Source organism: Pelodiscus sinensis, chromosome 4, assembly GCF_049634645.1.
Source record: "Pelodiscus sinensis isolate JC-2024 chromosome 4, ASM4963464v1, whole genome shotgun sequence".
Lineage (NCBI taxonomy): Eukaryota > Metazoa > Chordata > Testudines > Trionychidae > Pelodiscus > Pelodiscus sinensis.
In genome coordinates, this window is record NC_134714.1 from 31,237,032 (window position 1) to 31,254,857 (window position 17,826).

A 17,826-nucleotide genomic window follows, 5' to 3' on the forward strand; every position below is an offset into this window, starting at 1 on the left:
AGATGTATCTGGGGATCAAACTGATTCCATTCATTCTTTTAGTGATGATGACTCCAATGATTCATCACACTCACCAACCCAGTTCTCCTCCTCTTTTCCAGAGGATGCGCTCATGCCACCACCTCCTTCAGCAGGCAATGATTCCAGGGCTTTTCAGGACCTTTTTAAAAGGACGGCTGATGCATTAGAAATTTCATTAACGACCCAGCCAGACACCCAACATAAACTCTCCGGCATACTGCAAGCTACACCATCAGTAAAATTAGTGCTACCCATGGATCCTGCTAAACACTTGTGGCAAATACCAGCTACCATATTGCCAGTGGGCAAAAAGACTTACAGAAAATATTGTTTCCTCACAGGATGCGGAGTTTCTCTTCACACACCCTCCCGCCACTTCCCTCTTAGTTGATGCTGCCAACCAGAGGGCCTAACATACTTTACCAAAATCCATTCCCCCTGATAAGAAGTGGAAACGACTTGATCTTATGGGGAGAAAAGCCTACTCGTCTGGCTCCTTCCAGCTGCGCATCTCGAATTATACAGCTATGCTGGCAAAATATATACACATTTTTTAACAGATATCCATTTTTATTAAATACATTCCAGAACAAAAAAAAAGAGCAATTTTAAGCCAGCACAAATGAGGGTTCCCTAATAGCCAGGACAGCCTTACAGGCCTCCCTTGACTCTGCTGACACTGCCGCTCGTTCCCTTGCAGCCGCGGTAGTGATGAGGAGAGCATCCTGGCTTTCAAAAAGAGGTGCAGACAAGGGTCGAGGACCTCCCATTTGAGGGCCCAAAGCTTTTCGTGGAGTCCACCAACACTTTGTTGCACTCCCTGAAAGATTCCCGAGCCACCCTTCGCACACTGGGCATACAGATTCCTGTGCGAAAATGTAAACAAAATAAGGGTCATACCCAGAGATATAGATCTGCCTTCTTTACTCTCCACAAAGGCAGTATGACCAAAGAAAGCAACAATGCCACAACAGGAGGCAACAATCTGCCAAGCAGCCAACCACATCCCAGCCCTCTAATGCTAGAAAAACATTTTGAAGTTCAGGTCAGGAGTCGTCAAACTTGTCCCTCTCCTTCCATCCTTTATGGCACGCCGATATCCACACATTGCCTAGCACCATTCTATCAGTACTGGTGCCTCATAATATCCAACAAGAGGGTGTTGGACATAATAAAAAACTGGTACTGCATACCATTCCTGTCCCTTCCAAAACCCCTCCCACCCACCTCGTCCCTCTTCAGGGACCCATCTCATGAGACTATCCTATGCCACCGGATTGATCGCCTGCTCTCCATCAAGCAGTGCAACATGTTGCCCAGTACTGCAATACTGTTTTTTATTCACGGTATTTCCTCATGGAAAAGAAATCAGTAGGACGGAGGCCAATCTTAGACTTCAGAGGCCTCAACAGGTATGTCCTTTCCCAATGCTTCCATGTGGTTCCCTTCTCCACCATTATTCCCTCCCTCAACAGAGATGACTGGTTGGCAACTTCAACCTCCAGGATGTGTATTTCCATATGCCTATCCAGCTTGTGCACAGGAAAAACCTCAGGGCTGGCCCACAACATTTTGGTACCTGAGGCGGGGAGCTCAAATTACACCCCCATACTCCCTCGCTTGGGCCAAAACTCTGGAAGGTCTCAGTTCTGCCTTCTTCCTGTTCTACTCCTCTCATGGTACTGCAGAGAGAGTACTTATGCACCAGCAGCAGACACAATTTTCTACACTCTGGGTTCTAGTGGTGCCTCCTCATGGTAAGGCCAGCCCTGACTCAATCAGAGCCACAGCTGCATCAACCACATATATCCAGGGCATCCCCCTGTTAGATATTTGTAGATCAACTACCTGGTCATCCACCCATACTTTCGCAACCCACTACGCACTCGACACATACCCCTCTAGGTGAACCCGATTCAGCCACTGCATCCTAACAGCTGTCCATAAAGACACTATGCTGACCAAAGCACCCACCTCCAGCGGACACACTGCTTCATAGTTACCTAAGGTTGAGCATCCAAAGGGACAGCCTCAAAGAAGAAGAAAGGGTTACTCACCCTCTGCAGTAACTGAAGTTCTTCGGGATGGGTGTCCCTATTGGTGCTCCACCACTCTCCCTTCCTCCCTTCTGCTTTGGGATTCCTCTCACGTGCCTACCAGGGCAGAGAAGTAACTGAGGGGACTGGGGTTCGCACATGCACATCGGCTGCCTGGAGCATGAACATTGCTGCACATGCGTTAACAAGCTATACACAATCACTGCTATAGAAATCTTCCAGCCAGGCACTCTGAGGTGCCCAAACACCTAAGGTGGAGCACTCATAGGACACCCATATCAACGAACTTCAGTTACTGCAGAGGGTGAGTAACCCCCTCATCTCGGTGCTTATCTCAGTAGTTGGGCAAAGGACTATATAGGTAATCCAAACAACTGTCAATCAATAGTTGTTTTAAATGTGCGTTGAGCTCTGCAGTAAAGTAAGTTTCCCACTCTACCCTTGCTGGATCACCTGTCTTCAGAAATAACTCAGAAATCATCAGTACAGCCTTTTTCACCCCTCTGTCTCACTTTGCATCTGGATTAATTTTGTTCAGCTGCAGCTTTATGACACACCAGGAATTTACTTGAAGCATTGTCCACATTATGGAATTTTAAGAAAAATTCCTATCATTTCTAAGATGCATTCAGCTGCAGTGTTGCAGGTGCCACTGGGAATGTTTCTCTGGCTTTGGCAGCATTTTTAGCACCACAGATGTTAAAAAAAACCATGGTGATTGAAAACATCTACCATTGTAAGAGAGCCCCTGTGCTACATTCACCAGAGGCAGGAAGCTAGTAGAGTAGGTACAGACTGGCGTGGCTGCTTTTGTAGTCCGTGGGCTGAAATAACAACATTAGAGGGGCTGCACTGAAGCTTCACGGCCTGCCTGCAGGCTAGAAGTAAATTCTATCTCAGAAACACGCATCCAACATTGCACACAGTCTAATAGTTCTGGCTTTGTGTTAGAGACTCTACTCTAATACACCTACTCTAATGCACCTTGACAAGCATGCCAGTTCATGAAAGAATATCCATTCAGGAGCGGTGGTTAAACATATGCTTAACTCCATACTTATGCTGAAATCCTGTTGAAGTCCATTAGATTTACTTATTAAGTACTGTTGTGAATAGAGATGGACTTAAGTATATACAAATTCTTTAATTAGCAAATTGTCTAATGTAATAATAAATATGTGCTTCCTGCCCATATAGGCCAAAAGGATCAGGTACAATAGTTAATGTTTTCCGTCATGAATATCCTCCACAATTTTTAGCGTCTGTCATCGTAGACATTCAGGAGAGGTTTCCCTTTTATTCTGAAAGCAACAACGCTTTTATATATACATCTTTAAGTATTTTGAAGATGTCAAACACCACCTCAGTTAAGCTTCAGCTTATTCTTGAAGGTAAGTTACAGATATGGTTGATTAGTGTAGTAATGAGGATTTTGTTTTGGAAAATCTTGTGTGACCTTTTTTTCAAAAAAATCCCTCATTCTAGTTGTCTGAGTGCACACTATTTTAAACTTGCAAAGAAAGGAATTCACATTTCAGTGGGGTTGCTTCTCCTAAAGTGTAAAATTGAATTTATTTTCTCTTTCTGCCTATGCAGGTATTTGAAATCCTTCTCTGAGTGCTTGCCTTTGCTTTGACAAGCAAGTAAGTACTGAGCACCAGGCAAGGGGTCAGTTCTGAAGAGTTATTCAGCACTGGCTAAATTAATTATTCTATTACTAGTACCCACTACTTCTTTCCATGACACCAGCACCAGATAGGTTGATTACACCCCCAGGGTTTTCCCAGTACTAAAAGAACTGAAATCCTTTCTTTTGTCAGGAGACATGCACCTGGTAATATGAGTTGCAAGACTGGCATCAAAACCAACTGAATCTCTAGTATTGACCAAAGCTTAGACCTTACCACAAATTACTCCACTTTCTACTGTATGCCTATTTTTGAATTTGATGTCTCCTAACATAGTCATAACATAGAGAACACACCACCTAATTTTCCTAGGAGTCCCTCCTCAGAATATCAATCAGAAAAGGTATCTCAGATGTTCTTCTTCGAGCAGTGTCCCGTGGGTGCTCCACTTTAGGTGTCGGGCTTGTCCCGGCGCTGCAGATCAGAGAACTTTACTAGTCGTAGTCTGCCGGACCATGCATGCGCAAAGCGCGGCTTGTGCCTTTTCGCGCTGTTTGCGTTCGCGCGGTCCGGCTCCCGCCAGTTCCTCCTGACCGTCCTCGGCTGCGGATGGAATACCGTTTCTCCTCAAACTCTGTCAGAGTGAGAGAGAGGAAGAACTCACTAGATTTAGTTAGATTAGTTCATAGTTAGTTCTTTCCAGTTAATATAGTCGTAGTTGTTCTAGTTTTAAAATATATATATATATATTCCTCAAGCTATCTGTAAATAGTTTGTCCCCTGACTCCAGTCAGAGGAACACAGAGGCGACCATGCCAGGATCACCTGGATTTAAAAAGTGCAGCTCATGCCGGGAAGCAATGCCTGCCTCCAACGGTCACGCTCTCTGCATCAGGTGTCTGGGTGAGGGACACATACCCCAGAAGTGCCCTCATTGCTCCAAACTCACCACGAGAGCGAGGAAGGACAGGGACATGAGGCTCAAAATGCTCCTCTTCGACAGGGTATTACAGCCACAAGATGGGGCAACTCCCGTATCGCTTCCTGTCCCCTTAGCCAAGCTGTCCCCAAAGAAGGTGAAGAAAAGACCATCGCCTTCTCATTCCCTTCCCCCGATGTGTGTTAGCATGGGGGACAAACCGGGCACCTCGGGTGTGCATGGCCCTTCTAAGGCACTGCCGCAGCATTTCGGCTCCGCAGCCCGCAACTATTCCAGCACCTAAGTTATCGTCGGCACCGAAGCCTTCCCCAGCGCCGATGGCGCATGCGGCACCGAGCTCACCCTCCGCACCGCCTACAACTGCTCTTATGGCACTGACTTCCACGGCGGCACCGAACGAACCTCTGGCAATGTTGTAGCTTTATCAATTAGTTATTGAAACTCTCAACCTAGAAAGAGCTCTACTTAGGGATGGTAATTTGATCCTTATAATACTTGAGTCCCCTGTTTTGAGCCCTTAGTAAGATTCTCTTTCCTACATTTGTCAGTGAAGACATCTTTTCTAGACGCTACCATATCAGCTAGGATAAAATAGTATTCAAATTCTACCTTAATTAGGACATTCAATTACTGATATTTTAGTCTAAATCTCATGCCAATCTTGAATAACTTAGATTTCTTCTTAGAGACATCCCTGGGGGTGCTCCACAGCAGGTGTTGTTGCGCCCCCGCACCACAGAGCAGATTCTTCCTAGCATTGGAGGTCACAGCACCATCTGGCACTACTGTGCATGCGCAGTACTATCCCCTCAGTTTCTTCATACCATCCACAGCTCAAGATGGACCTCTGCAGTGCTCTTTGTTCATCAATAGTTCTCAGTAGATAAGTAGATTAATTAACTCCAAGTTGTTCTCCCTAGTTGTTTGCCAAGTTCTTCTCAGGGGGGAAAAAATGCTGTTCGTTCGTTCGGGGTGAAGGGTTCTCCAGGTTTTAAACATAGCACAGACTGCAACTAGGCAATACTGGCCTCAGATGGCCACATAAATGTGTCAAGTGTCTTGGTGACTCCCATGTTCAGCGGGACTGCCCATACTATGCTAACATTAAGGTGCAAACGCGGAGAGACAGAGATCTCCATTTAAAAATGCTTATGATTGAGAAGGGCAAACTCCCTTCCTCAGACCCGGACTCTCAGCAGATGGCCAATGATAAGGGGGTCAAATCCAAGAAATCCCTGAAGAAATGTGACACCTCTCTGCCACAAGACTTGCAGTCGCCTAAACGGCGTTTGACCAACAGTATTGGCTGGGCTCTCCACAAATGTGCCTCACATGGTGACCATATGGAGGCTACACGCCATTAAGTGCCTGCCTCACAGAACTCAGCACTGAGTACGACACCGAACAGCGAAGCAGCTGAAATCACTGTGCTGAGAGTGTGAACCATGGCACCACAACAGCTGATGGCACACAGAATATTGTCACCATCCTGCAATTGCAGACGAAGGCAAATACTCACGCTCTGAGCTCTGCACCTGGAATACCACAGGTGCCGGGGCCAAGTGCGACCCCTCTAGCCTCGGTGCCATTTACTCCTACTACTAGCTACCAGAATCAGAGAGACCTTGTAGTCTCCTCAACTTTTAACTCTTCATTTTTAAGCACCGACAATCTGTCTTACTCAGAACCATCCAAATGGTGATGACGATGAGGAACCAAGGGTTTTCTCGTCCCAGCTGTCGCCATGCACAGAAACATCAGGACATTGATCCCATGCTGACTTTGCCCAGACTACCAGTGTGGGCATGGCCCGGTAGGTTCCATACCCATGGATGCCACCACCCATGCTTTATCCACCTCAATGGCAATATTGGAGACCATAACCTCAACATCACAAAAAGAGGCTATCTAAGACAAAGCACTTTCTCCCCTGTCCCAATCCCCTCTAATATAGAGGGAACAAAATGAAATTGATGAACTGCAGTCCACTGACTTAGTTCCAGATGCATCATTAGACACAAACTCACCATCTGTGACTGACCAGCCTATCATGCCACCACCCTCGGCAACCACTGAAGACTTCACCCCTTTCCAGGAACTTTTTAAGAGAGTTACAGCTGACCTAAACATTGTGATCGAGGATGTGCAGGACACACAACACAAGCTTACCATAATCCTGCAGGCTATGCCTTCCTCAAAAATTGCCCTGCCTATCAACTCAGCCATCATGGAACCTGCCAAAATTGTTTGGAAACCCCCTGCCTCAATTCCTCCCACCTGAAACAGGCAGACCACAAGTATTATGTTTACCCAAAGGGGTCAGAGTTTTTATTTACTCATCCTCCACCAAAATCCTTGGTAGTCGACGTGGCTTAGCAAAGAAATAAATAGTAGCAAAACTGTTCCATGCCATCAGACAGATAATAAAGGATTTTACTTTCAGTAAAAAGGTTTGCACCTCACCCACATTACAACTAAGAGTGGCCAATTATGCTGCACTCCTTAGCAAATACGATTTTAACAGTTACACAAAGTTTAATCTTTTTGTTGATGATATAACACAGGTGAAAAAAACACAGTTTAGAGCGGTCATTGTGGAGGGCCATGCAATATCAAGGACAGCCCTTCAAGCTGCCCTAGATACAGCGGCAACAGCCATGGCAGTTGTCACGAGACAGGCTTCATGGTTCAATTCCTCTGCCTTCCCTTGAGAAATCTAGTCGTCTGTGGAAGTTATACTGCTTGAGGGTGAAAAGTTCTTTTCATATAAAACCCACTCCATCCCTTTTTAGGAACCCCTCTCACAGTAAGAAGTAGATCACCTTCTACAATTGGGTGCTATAGAACCCCAGGTTTTATTCTCATTACTTCCTCACTCAGAAAAAAACTGGAGGTTGGCATCCAATTCTGGATTTGAGGGCCCTAAACAAATTAGTAAAGAAGCAAAAGCTCAAAATGGTTACATTATCCACCATTAACTCATCTCTGGAGTTCAGTGACAGGTTTTCATCTCTCGACTTACAAGACACATATTTTCATGTGTCTGTTTGACCTACTCGTAGACGGCTTCTCCATTTCACCCTAGGTACACAGCACTACCGATATACGGTACTACCCTTCAGACTTTCCATGGTACTGAGGGTTTTCTCCAAAATGTTAGCAGTGGTTTCAGCCCACCTCTGAAAACAGGACATTACCATACATACGTACCTCAACTATTGCCTTATCAAGGCAAGAACTCAAGACGAATCCTATCACTGCACCCATCTAGTTCAACAGTGCTTCCAATCACTGGGACTCTTAATCAACAAGAAGTCAGTCCTTACATCGACTCAATTAATACAATTTATTGGGATGTACCTCAACTCTACCTCAGTCATTTCCTCTCTGCCTCCCAACAGATCCTAAGGATCTGCGAGCTAGTCCAATCGCTCCACAGAATGCCATGCGTCACAGTCCATAACTGTTTAGAACTCCTTGGACACGTGGCGTCCTGCAACCCTATGGTCCTCAATGCCCATCTATTCATGAAGTGCCTCCAGGGATGGCTCAGATCAAATTACAAACCCAACCTCCATTCCCTGACCAAAACATTGTCAATTCCCAACACAGTAAAAAGTTCAATACTATAGTGGACAAAGCTGTACAACTTATGCAGAGGCATACCCTTTCACACCGCAGAATCCTCAATGGTCATCACTACAGACACTTCCATCACAGGCTGGGAAGCACACATGAGACACCTTACAACCCAGGGCCGATAGACTTCAGCAGAGAGGATGCTACATATCAATGTCCTCAAGCTCAGGGCTGTTCAGCTCACATGGCAACATTTCCTACCTCACATCACTGGAAGACACATCAAGATATATACTGACAATATGGCCTGTATGTTTTTTAAAAACAGACAAGGCGGGGCATGATCCCATGCCCTATGCACGGAAGCCATAGCACTTTGGAACTGGTGCCTTACTCATGGCATCTCCATAAGTGCATGTCATCTCCCTGGCATCCTAAATACCACAGCCGATGCCCTAAACAGACCTTACCACAAGATCACGAGTGGCAAATCGACCATTCAGTTCTAGTAGAGATATTTGCACAGACCTATTCACCACAGAACAAACAAAAATTGCCCACTTTATTGCTCCAGGGTGGGCATGGAAAAGCATTCACTCAGAGACACTCTTATCCTCAAGTGGGATGATCACCTACTCTATGCATTCCCTCCCTTTCCCTTCCTCAACAGGGTACTCATCAAAATACAAAAGGAGAAAGTGAGGGTTATCCTAACAATACCTTTTAGGCCCTGGCAACCGTGGTTCCTCCTCCCTCCCCCCATACAGAATGACCTTACATACTCCAATCACATTCCTACACAACCTGAGGATACTATTCCAACCAGAAACCGAAGCTCCCCATCCTCAATTTCTCACTGTTCACCTCGAGGCATGCTACCTCAGTGGTTCACAGGCATAGAATTACAGTGTTTAGACCTGGTTCAGGATGTGCTCCTCCACAGCAGGGCCCCTGCAATGTGGAAGACATACAGTAACAAATGGCCTTTTTTTGTACATTGGGCTGCTTCCCACAACATATTGCCAGAGGATGCGCCCCCCCCCCCCCACCTTGAATACTTTAATGCTTACTGCATCTCAAGAAATCCTACTTTTCCATGAACTCAATGAGGGTATGTCTACACTACAGCCTTATTTCGAAATAAACTATTTCAAAATAGTTAATTCGAAAAAACTTATTTCGAAATAACGCATCTACACACAAAATGCATTTTGAAATAGCATTTTGCTATTTTGAAATAGTGCGTCCATACTGAGTAGACGCTGAATCACATTTAAGGTCGTCCAGAACTAGGTCCTGCAGGGCATCAGGTCAGGAGTTACTTTGTGTGGCTGCTGCCTAAGGCTCTCTGAGACCTGTGCTTAAAGAGACCCCTCTCCCTCCTCCAGGACAGCTGGTTCTCAGGTTTCCCTGCTTGCTTGCCTACCTCAATGAGGGACAGCAAAGCATTTTGTCTGTGTGCTCTGGTTTCTCTCACTCGGGACACCACAGCACTCTGCAACATAGAGCCAAAGCTGCCCCTGGGCACACTGGTGCTTCTCTTGGATGCGTTGCTGCACTTTCTGCAGGCTGCCAGCCAGGAGGTCCATTGGGGGGCTGTCAGGATGCAGGAGGCCCTGCGAGAGAGCTTCCACCATGAGAAGCACTAACAGTCTCCCTGGTCTGCCCCACTGGGGGCTTATGCCTCATTCCTCCCTCATGTCCTTCCACTTACCCCCCCCCCTTCCAGATGTAAAATAAAATACACGTATTTTCATGAACACAAACTATCTTTATTTAACAAAACTGGGAAAGAGGGGAATGAGGGCTCAGGGTTCAAATTTGGCATTATTCCTCATAGAATGAGGTTTACCAAATTCGAAATAAGGTCTCAGCTATTTTGAATTTATTTCCAAGTAGCAGTTTGGCTGTGTAGACACTAGGAAAGTTATTTCAAAATAATGGCTGTTATTTCAAAATAACTTTGCTGTGTAGACATACCCTTAGAGTACATCTTGCAGCAATAACAATGTTCTACGTGACCGTTGACAACACCATGGTCAAATTTGAAATAGCTATTTCGAAATAAGTGCTGGGTAGACACTTATTTTGAAATAGGAAGCCTCCAGCCTTCCCAAGGTGCCCTGGGGGCCACTCCAGCTTCAATGAAGAACACTCCTCTCCCTTCCCCCTCCCCAGAGCCCTTAAAGGAGTAGACTCTGGCTACAGTGCCTGTGCCAGCTCCAAGCCTGCCGGCCCTGAGCCAGCAGTCACATATCCCATTACCAAACGCTTTCTCAAAGACCTACAGGCGTTATATCCTGACATTGCTGCCCCACAGGCACTGTGGGACCTATATCTGATATTACCTGTGCTCACAAAACCTCCATTTGAACCTATGGCCACATGTTCCCTTCTCCACTTAACACTCAAAACGGCATTCTTAGTTGCAATAACGTCAGCATGATGGGTGAGAGAGATGGCTGACATAATGGCAGACCCACATTTCACCATCTTTTTAAAGGACAAAGTCTCTCTACGGACACGCAGCACGGAGTCCGCACTAGCGGACATTTAAAAATGGCGGCACCCAGCTTTATGCAAATGAAGCCCGGGAAATTCAAATCCAGGGCTTCATTTGCAACTCCGGTTGCCTACATTACCACCCTAGTTCGAACTAGGGTGGTAGTGTAGACATGCCCTCTGTTAGTCTATAAGGTGCTACAGGACTCCTTGTCACTTTTACCTGAGGAAGTTTCCCATTGACGATATATGCGCTGCTGCTACATGGACATCCGAACAAACTTTTGCTAAGCACTATGCACTTTCTGCCAGCCTTCTTCACTCTACAGGAGTAGCAAAGGCCATACTGAAGACAATTTATCTTCCTGATCCAAAGTCCCTACTTCCATAAGACAAATTGCTTTGCAGTCACCTGCTGTGGAGCACCCCGAGGGCCATATCTCAAAGAAGAGGAGGAGATTACTCACCTTGGCTGTAACTGACATTCTTCGAGATGAGTGACTCTCGGGGTGCTCCACTATCTTCCCTTCTGTCCTACTCATTATGCATTCTAGTCTGAACCGGTTATTTCAGGTTTTTGTAAGTAATGATGTACCTGCTAAATTTGAGGGTATTCCTGGAAGTCCCTCTATCCTGTTTCTATCCAGGTAAAAGGTCCCAAACATATGCACGTCGTCTTTTCTATCTGGGTGAAAGGTCGCAGCCAAAAATACTAACTTTGCCTTAGCTCAACATTCAGGGCGTGCCTGCAAATCCCCATTGTAGCTTATTATAATAAACATATAATAAAAACCATAAGAAAATAATAAAGCTATATATCTATAGGCAAGCAAGCAGTTTAGCAATATAAGCTACAGGGTCCACAGAGAAGTGAGCATCACAGTTTTTCTCTTTCACAGCAGCATAGGAAGAGCCATCAGAGGTACACGAGCCTGGCATGGTACCAAGCACTATTATGATCCTGCTGGTTTTCCTGTGTCTGCCAGTACCAATAGCATTTGTTGCAGTATTGGCACCACCAGGATGAGGCAACCCCTAGCAGTCCTGAGATAATGTCAGTATGGTGTGGTGCCACAATTGTGGAAGGAATTTTTTCTGACTTTGGACTTGATAGAACTCACCTAGGTGCCAGAATCAATAGTGCCATCGTCTGTGATCTCAAAGCACAGGAGTACTTAATGTTAGCTTGCTCTCTTCTCTTATCCCCATGCCTCACTGACTTCAGTTCTAATGACTTTTCCTGCTGCTTATGCCTCTTGAACCCTGGGGATTGTGAATGCTGGTGGGACTCAGATGTGGTAGGAGGTCCACTCCTTTTATTAAATACCCAAGAGTGGAATGCACATGTAAATATATACCCATTATTTAACAATGAAATCCAAACTGTATTTTAACAAAATTTGAAACCATTTTCTCTTCTTTTGTTGTTATTTCTAAGAAATATTCATATTTAATGCTTATATTACATAGAGCACATCTAGACTGCCCATAGCTTTCGAAATAAGATATGCAAATTTGGCACGAATTTGCATATCTTCTTCCAATTCCGTTTTTGGAAGAGTGTTTTTTTTTTAAAAAAAAATGCAGTCTAGACGTGGTTCTTTCAGAAAAAAAACCCTTTTTTGAAAGAACCCTTCTTCCTAAAAAAAATGAAGTGTATAGGGTTCTTTTGAAAAAGAGGGGGTTTTTTCGAAAGAACTGTGTCTAGACTGCTTTTTTTTTTCTTTCAAAAAAACTCTTCCAAAAATGGGATTGGAAGAAGATATGCAAATTTGTGCCAAATTTGCATATCTTCTTTCGAAAGCTGTGGGCAGTCTAGACGTGCCAATAGTGTTCTGATGCCCCATAGTGCTAGACGATATATAAACACATGAAACCATCTAAGCCTTGAAGATCTAAGGAGACAAGTGATGTATATAGAGTGGCGGGTGAGAGTGTTGCAAGCCCAAATGTACTAAGAATTTTGTTTGCAGATTTCCTCATTTTTCTTTTAGCCTAACCTAATTAACAATATTCCAACTACCATTAACATATTTCAAAAAACCATTGTATTCTAAAACCCAGTTTTCACTCCCAGGGCCATCCTCACCCATATACAGAATATGCAGCTGTGTAGGGAACCCAGAATTGTTGGGGCACTACTGGATCTTAATGTCCACCCTCCTGCCTCTTCCTATCCTAGTTCTGTAGCTCTGCTTCCTCTGGACAGTATCTAATTAACTTAAAAGTAAAAAAGCCTGATAAACCTATTAACAGAACAGTGAACATGTGAAAGAGCCATTCAAGTGCCACTTAACAGGCATTTGCCAACTCCAAGTATTTACTGTCAGATTCTGAATGTACAGTGTTAGTCAGGAACTTCGTTTAAATTTTGCTTTGAAAATTTTTCATTATTGTGTTACTGCAGATCTCTAAAAATCATCATCCCACCCAGGGAGCTATCAGGCATAGGAGCACCATTTTAATAGTATTGTGTATGATCCCATAAATCCTGAGGGCCCTTTGAGTGTCAGAGGGGTAGCCATGTTAGTCTGTACCTAAAAAAAAATTTTTTAAACACGAATTTAAGAAAATGTATTGCAGTTGTAACTAACACAAATGTTTGAAAATGAGTATGTGGTTATATTCCTAAACTATTACCTCTGAGCATTCTTTACTGAAATTATGAGCTATATTCTCACACCATGATTCACACTGAGTAATATGTTAGGGCTCAATTTGCATGTTGTCATTCCAGTGGAGTAATATGGTAGGGCTCAATTTGCATGAGGATGCCATAATGGACTAGAAAGTGTAATTTATTCTCTATTCTTAATTTAGATGATGAGTGGAAGAATTTTTCTCTTTCAAAACTTGATGAATTTAATTCTTCTTATATTGAGAAGACTGTGGTGATTCCTGGCTTTAGCAGCTTCCTGATTGTCAAAATTCTGAACACACTGAGTGCTTTGGCAGATGCTACGATGCCCGAGAGAGTCCCTTTCAACAAAACCTTTCCTTCAGGCACATGGTTTGTGTATGACTTTGGCACTACGAATGGAAGAAAATGGAAGATTATAGTAAACACTTGTAAATACTGGGTACAAGAGCTTGGTAATCAACCACTGAATGCCATTAAGTACCTGGATCTTACCCAAACCTACAATTTTAAATTCAGAGTAACCCCTGTTAATACAGGTGAGACATTTTGAATTTCATTTTTAATTCTTCAACTTTGTCATCTATACACAAAACATAAAATTGCTGTGAATTTTACAAATTGCTGGTTCAGGTGAATTTTACATGATAATGGCCACAGATAATGATACTAATTTCAATTACATGTAAATTTGGAGTAGCTCTAGTGAAGACAATGTCCTATGTTTCAAGCCTCTGCCATTTACTGGAATTAACAACTGAAATTGTGCATGTTTGCTTTCGGACAAAAAGGACATTTTGAACCCTATATTTTCTTCCTCCACACTCCCCTCACATCCAAAGCCGAGAACCTTAGAATGGCCATTGTAATCTTTACAAAATTTTGACAAGTGCTTTTTCTTTGCACTCATAACTGGATTAATTTAAAAATTTCAAGGCATGATCCAGATTTCATTAAATCAATGGGATTCTTTGAGGTATGTTTTTTATTTTGTTGTGGTTGAAGAATAGCCACTTTTAAATCTTTTACTGAGTGTCTAGGAAGATGGAAGTGTTCTCCCACTGGTTTTTGTATGTTACAATTCTTGCTGTCTGATTTGTATTCATTTATAGAGTCTGTGGAGCTACAGTTCATTGCAAACTTGACACTATTAATCTGGGTTTGAATAGGGACTGGGAATGGCTGGCTCACTACAAAAGCAGTTTTCCCTGTTTTAGTATTCACATCTTCTGATTTACTGTTAGGGTGGATGTGGACCACTCCCAACTGAATTGGCCTAGTTAGTACTGTTCATCCAATTGAAGGTAACTCCCTTTTTTCACATGCTAGTATATTTCTGCCTGCCTCTGTAATTTCCACTCCCTGCACCTGATGAAATGGGTCTTTGCTAACAAAAGCTTAAATCATAGAGTCATAGAATACTAGGACTGAAGGGACCTTGAGAGGTCATCGAGTCCAGTCCTCTGCCCTCAGGGCAGGACCAAGTACTGTCTAGACCATCCCTGATAGACATTTATCTAACCTACTCTTAAATATCTCCAATGATGGAGATTCCACAACCACCCTGGGCAATTTATTCCAGTGTTTAACTACCCTGACAGTTAGGAACTTTTTCCTAACGTCCAACCTAAACCTCCCTTGCTGCAGTTTAATCCCATTGCTTCTTGTTCTATCCTCAGAGGCCAAGATGAACAAGTTTTCTCCCTCCTCCTTATGGCACCCTTTTAGATACCTGAAAACTGCTATCATGTCCCCCCTAAATCTTCCCTTTTCCAAACTAAACAAGTCCAATTCTTTCAGCCTTCCTTCATAGGTCATGTTCTCTAGACCTTTAATCATTCTTGTTGCTCTTCTCCAGACCCTCTCCAATTTCTCCACATCTGTCTTGAAATGCGGTGCCCAGAACTGGACACAATACTCCAACTGAGACCTAACCAGCGCAGAGTAGAGCGGAAGAATGACGTCTCATGTCTTGCTCACAATGCACCTGTTAATGAATCCCAGAATCATGTTTGCTTTTTTTGCAACAGCATCACACTGTTGACTCATATTTAGCTTGTGGTCCACTATAACCCCTAAATCCCTTTCTGCCGTACTCCGTCCTGGACAGTCGCTTCCTATTCTGTATGAGTGAAACTGATTGTTCCTTCCTAAGTGGAGCACTTTGCATTTGTCTTTATTAAACTTCATCCTGTTTACCTCAGACCATTTCTCCAATTTGTGCAGATCATTTTGAATTATGACCTTATCCTCCAAAGCAGTTGCAACCCCTCACAGCTGGGTATCATCTGAAAATTTAAGCGTACTTTCAATGCCAATATCTAAATCGTTGATGAAGATATTGAACAGAGGCAGTCCCAAAACAGACCGCTGTGGAACCCCATTTGTTATACCTTTCCAGCAGGATTGAGAACCATTAATTACTACTCTCTGAGTATGGTTATCCAGCAAGTTATGCACCCACCTTATAGTAGCCCCATCTAAGTTGTATTTACCTAGTTTATTGATAAGTATATCATGCAAGACTGTATACCACATCCACAGCTTCTCCCTTAACCACAAGACTCATTATCCTATCCTATCAAAGAAAGCTATCAGATTTGTTTGACATGATTTGTTCTTTACAAATTCATGCTGACTGTTCCCTATCACCTTACCACCGACAAGTATTTGCAGATGATTTCCTTAATTACTTGCTCCATTATCTTCCCTGGCACAGAAGTTAAACTAACTGGTCTGTAGTATCCTGGGTTGTTCTTGTTTCCCTTTTTATAGATGGGCACTATATTTGCCCTTTTCCAGTCCTCTGGAATCTCTCCTGTCTCCCATGATTTTCCAAAGATGATAGCTAGAGGCTCAGATACCTCCTCTATCAGCTCCTTGAGTATTCTAGGATGCATTTCATGAGGCCCTGGTGACTTGCAGGCATCTAACTTTTCTAAGTGATTTTTAACTTGTTCTTTTTTTATTTTATCTTATAAACCTACTTCCTCCCCACTAGCATTCACTATGTTAGGCATTTCTTCATCAGACTTCTCAGTGAAGACCGAAACAAAGAAGTCATTAAACATCTCTGCCATTTCCAAGTTTCCTGTTACTGTTTCACCCTCCTCACTGACCAGTGGGCTTACCCTGTCCTTGGTCTTCCTCTTGCTTCTAATGTATTTATAAAAAGTCTTCCCGTTTTCCTTTATTCCTGTAGCTAGTTTAAGCTCATTTTGTGCCTTTGCCTTTCTAATCTTGCCCTTGCATTCCTATGTTGTTTACCTATATTCATCCTTTGTAATTTGTCCTAGTTTCCATTTTTTATAGGACTCCTTTTTTATTTTTAGATCATGCAAGATCTCGTGGTTAAACCAAGGCGGTCTTTTGCCATATTTTCTATCTTTCTTACGCAGTGGAATAGCTTGCTTTTGGGCCCTTAATAATGTCCCTTTGAAAAACTGCCAACTCTCCTCAGTTGTTTTTCCCCTCCATCTTGATTCCCATGGGACCTTACCAAAATCCGCCTTCCTGAAATCAATTGTCTCTATTTTGCTGTTCTCCCTTCTACCCTTCCTTGGAATTGTGAACTCTATGATTTCATGATCACTTTCACCCAAGCTGCCTTCCACTTTCAAATTCTCAACCAGTTCCTCCCTCTTTGTTAAAATCAAATCTAGAACACCTTCCCCCGGTAGCTTTTTCAACCTTCTGAAATAACAAGTTGTCTCCAATGCAGTCCAAGAACTTATTGGATAGTCTGTGCCTTGAGGGTACGAGGCTTCTCCTCCCCTGTTTTAGGGGGTGATTCCTTATCTCCTGTATCAAGAAGAGCATAATGGTTTCCTAGTATCACGGTGGGAGGGTTCAGAGCAGGGGTGGAGCATTGCCTGCTGCCAGAAGTAACCAGCTGCCAGTGTCCACCCTGAGCCGTCTCCTCCTCCACCAGTGATGTGTCTGCAGTCTTGTGTACTGGGACAGTTACCTCAGCTGCCTCCACATGAGCACTGTCCAGGACTTGCTCATAGATTCGGATGCTCCTCAACGTAACCACCTCCTCCTGTAGCTCTCCCACCTGCTGCCTGAGAGATTCCACCAGCAGGCACCTTTCACATTGAATGGTCCCCCCAGCCTGGATATCAGTAAGTGGGAATTGCAAGCCACAGTCCCTGAAAAACCACACCAGGATCTGGGTAGAGGCATCCATGCTCAGATGCTCTGTCTGGCTACAGGTACAGGTGGACGAGACAGAAGCACAGGTGTTGCGGGTCTTCCTGACCATTGTAGGCCTCTCACTGTCAGACTCCCTATTAAATTCCCCTGTCTGCAGCCCCCTGTCCATTTTGCTCTCCTGGTCTCTCTGGCTCTGGCTTTTAAAGCTTGCTTGCTTAGGTCAGGCCTGCCCCCTCGTGAGTCACACAGAGGAAGGCTGACCAGAGGCAATCAAGGGAACAAAGGTCAGGCACTCAGTCCCAACTG

The 17,826-nt window shown here is 43.9% G+C and overlaps 1 protein-coding gene across 3 annotated transcripts in view; it reads left to right on the forward strand.

Annotated features, from left to right (window-relative positions):
- CATSPERB (catsper channel auxiliary subunit beta) overlaps nt 1-17,826 on the forward strand; it is a 131,062-nt gene that overhangs the window by 69,475 nt on the left and 43,761 nt on the right. For all 3 annotated transcript variants that reach the window (XM_075926708.1, XM_075926707.1, XM_075926706.1), the window contains exons 18-19: nt 3,276-3,469; nt 13,548-13,904. In XM_075926708.1, the coding sequence (XP_075782823.1) occupies nt 3,276-3,469; nt 13,548-13,904 (551 nt within the window). The remainder of the gene's footprint in view (nt 1-3,275; nt 3,470-13,547; nt 13,905-17,826) is intronic.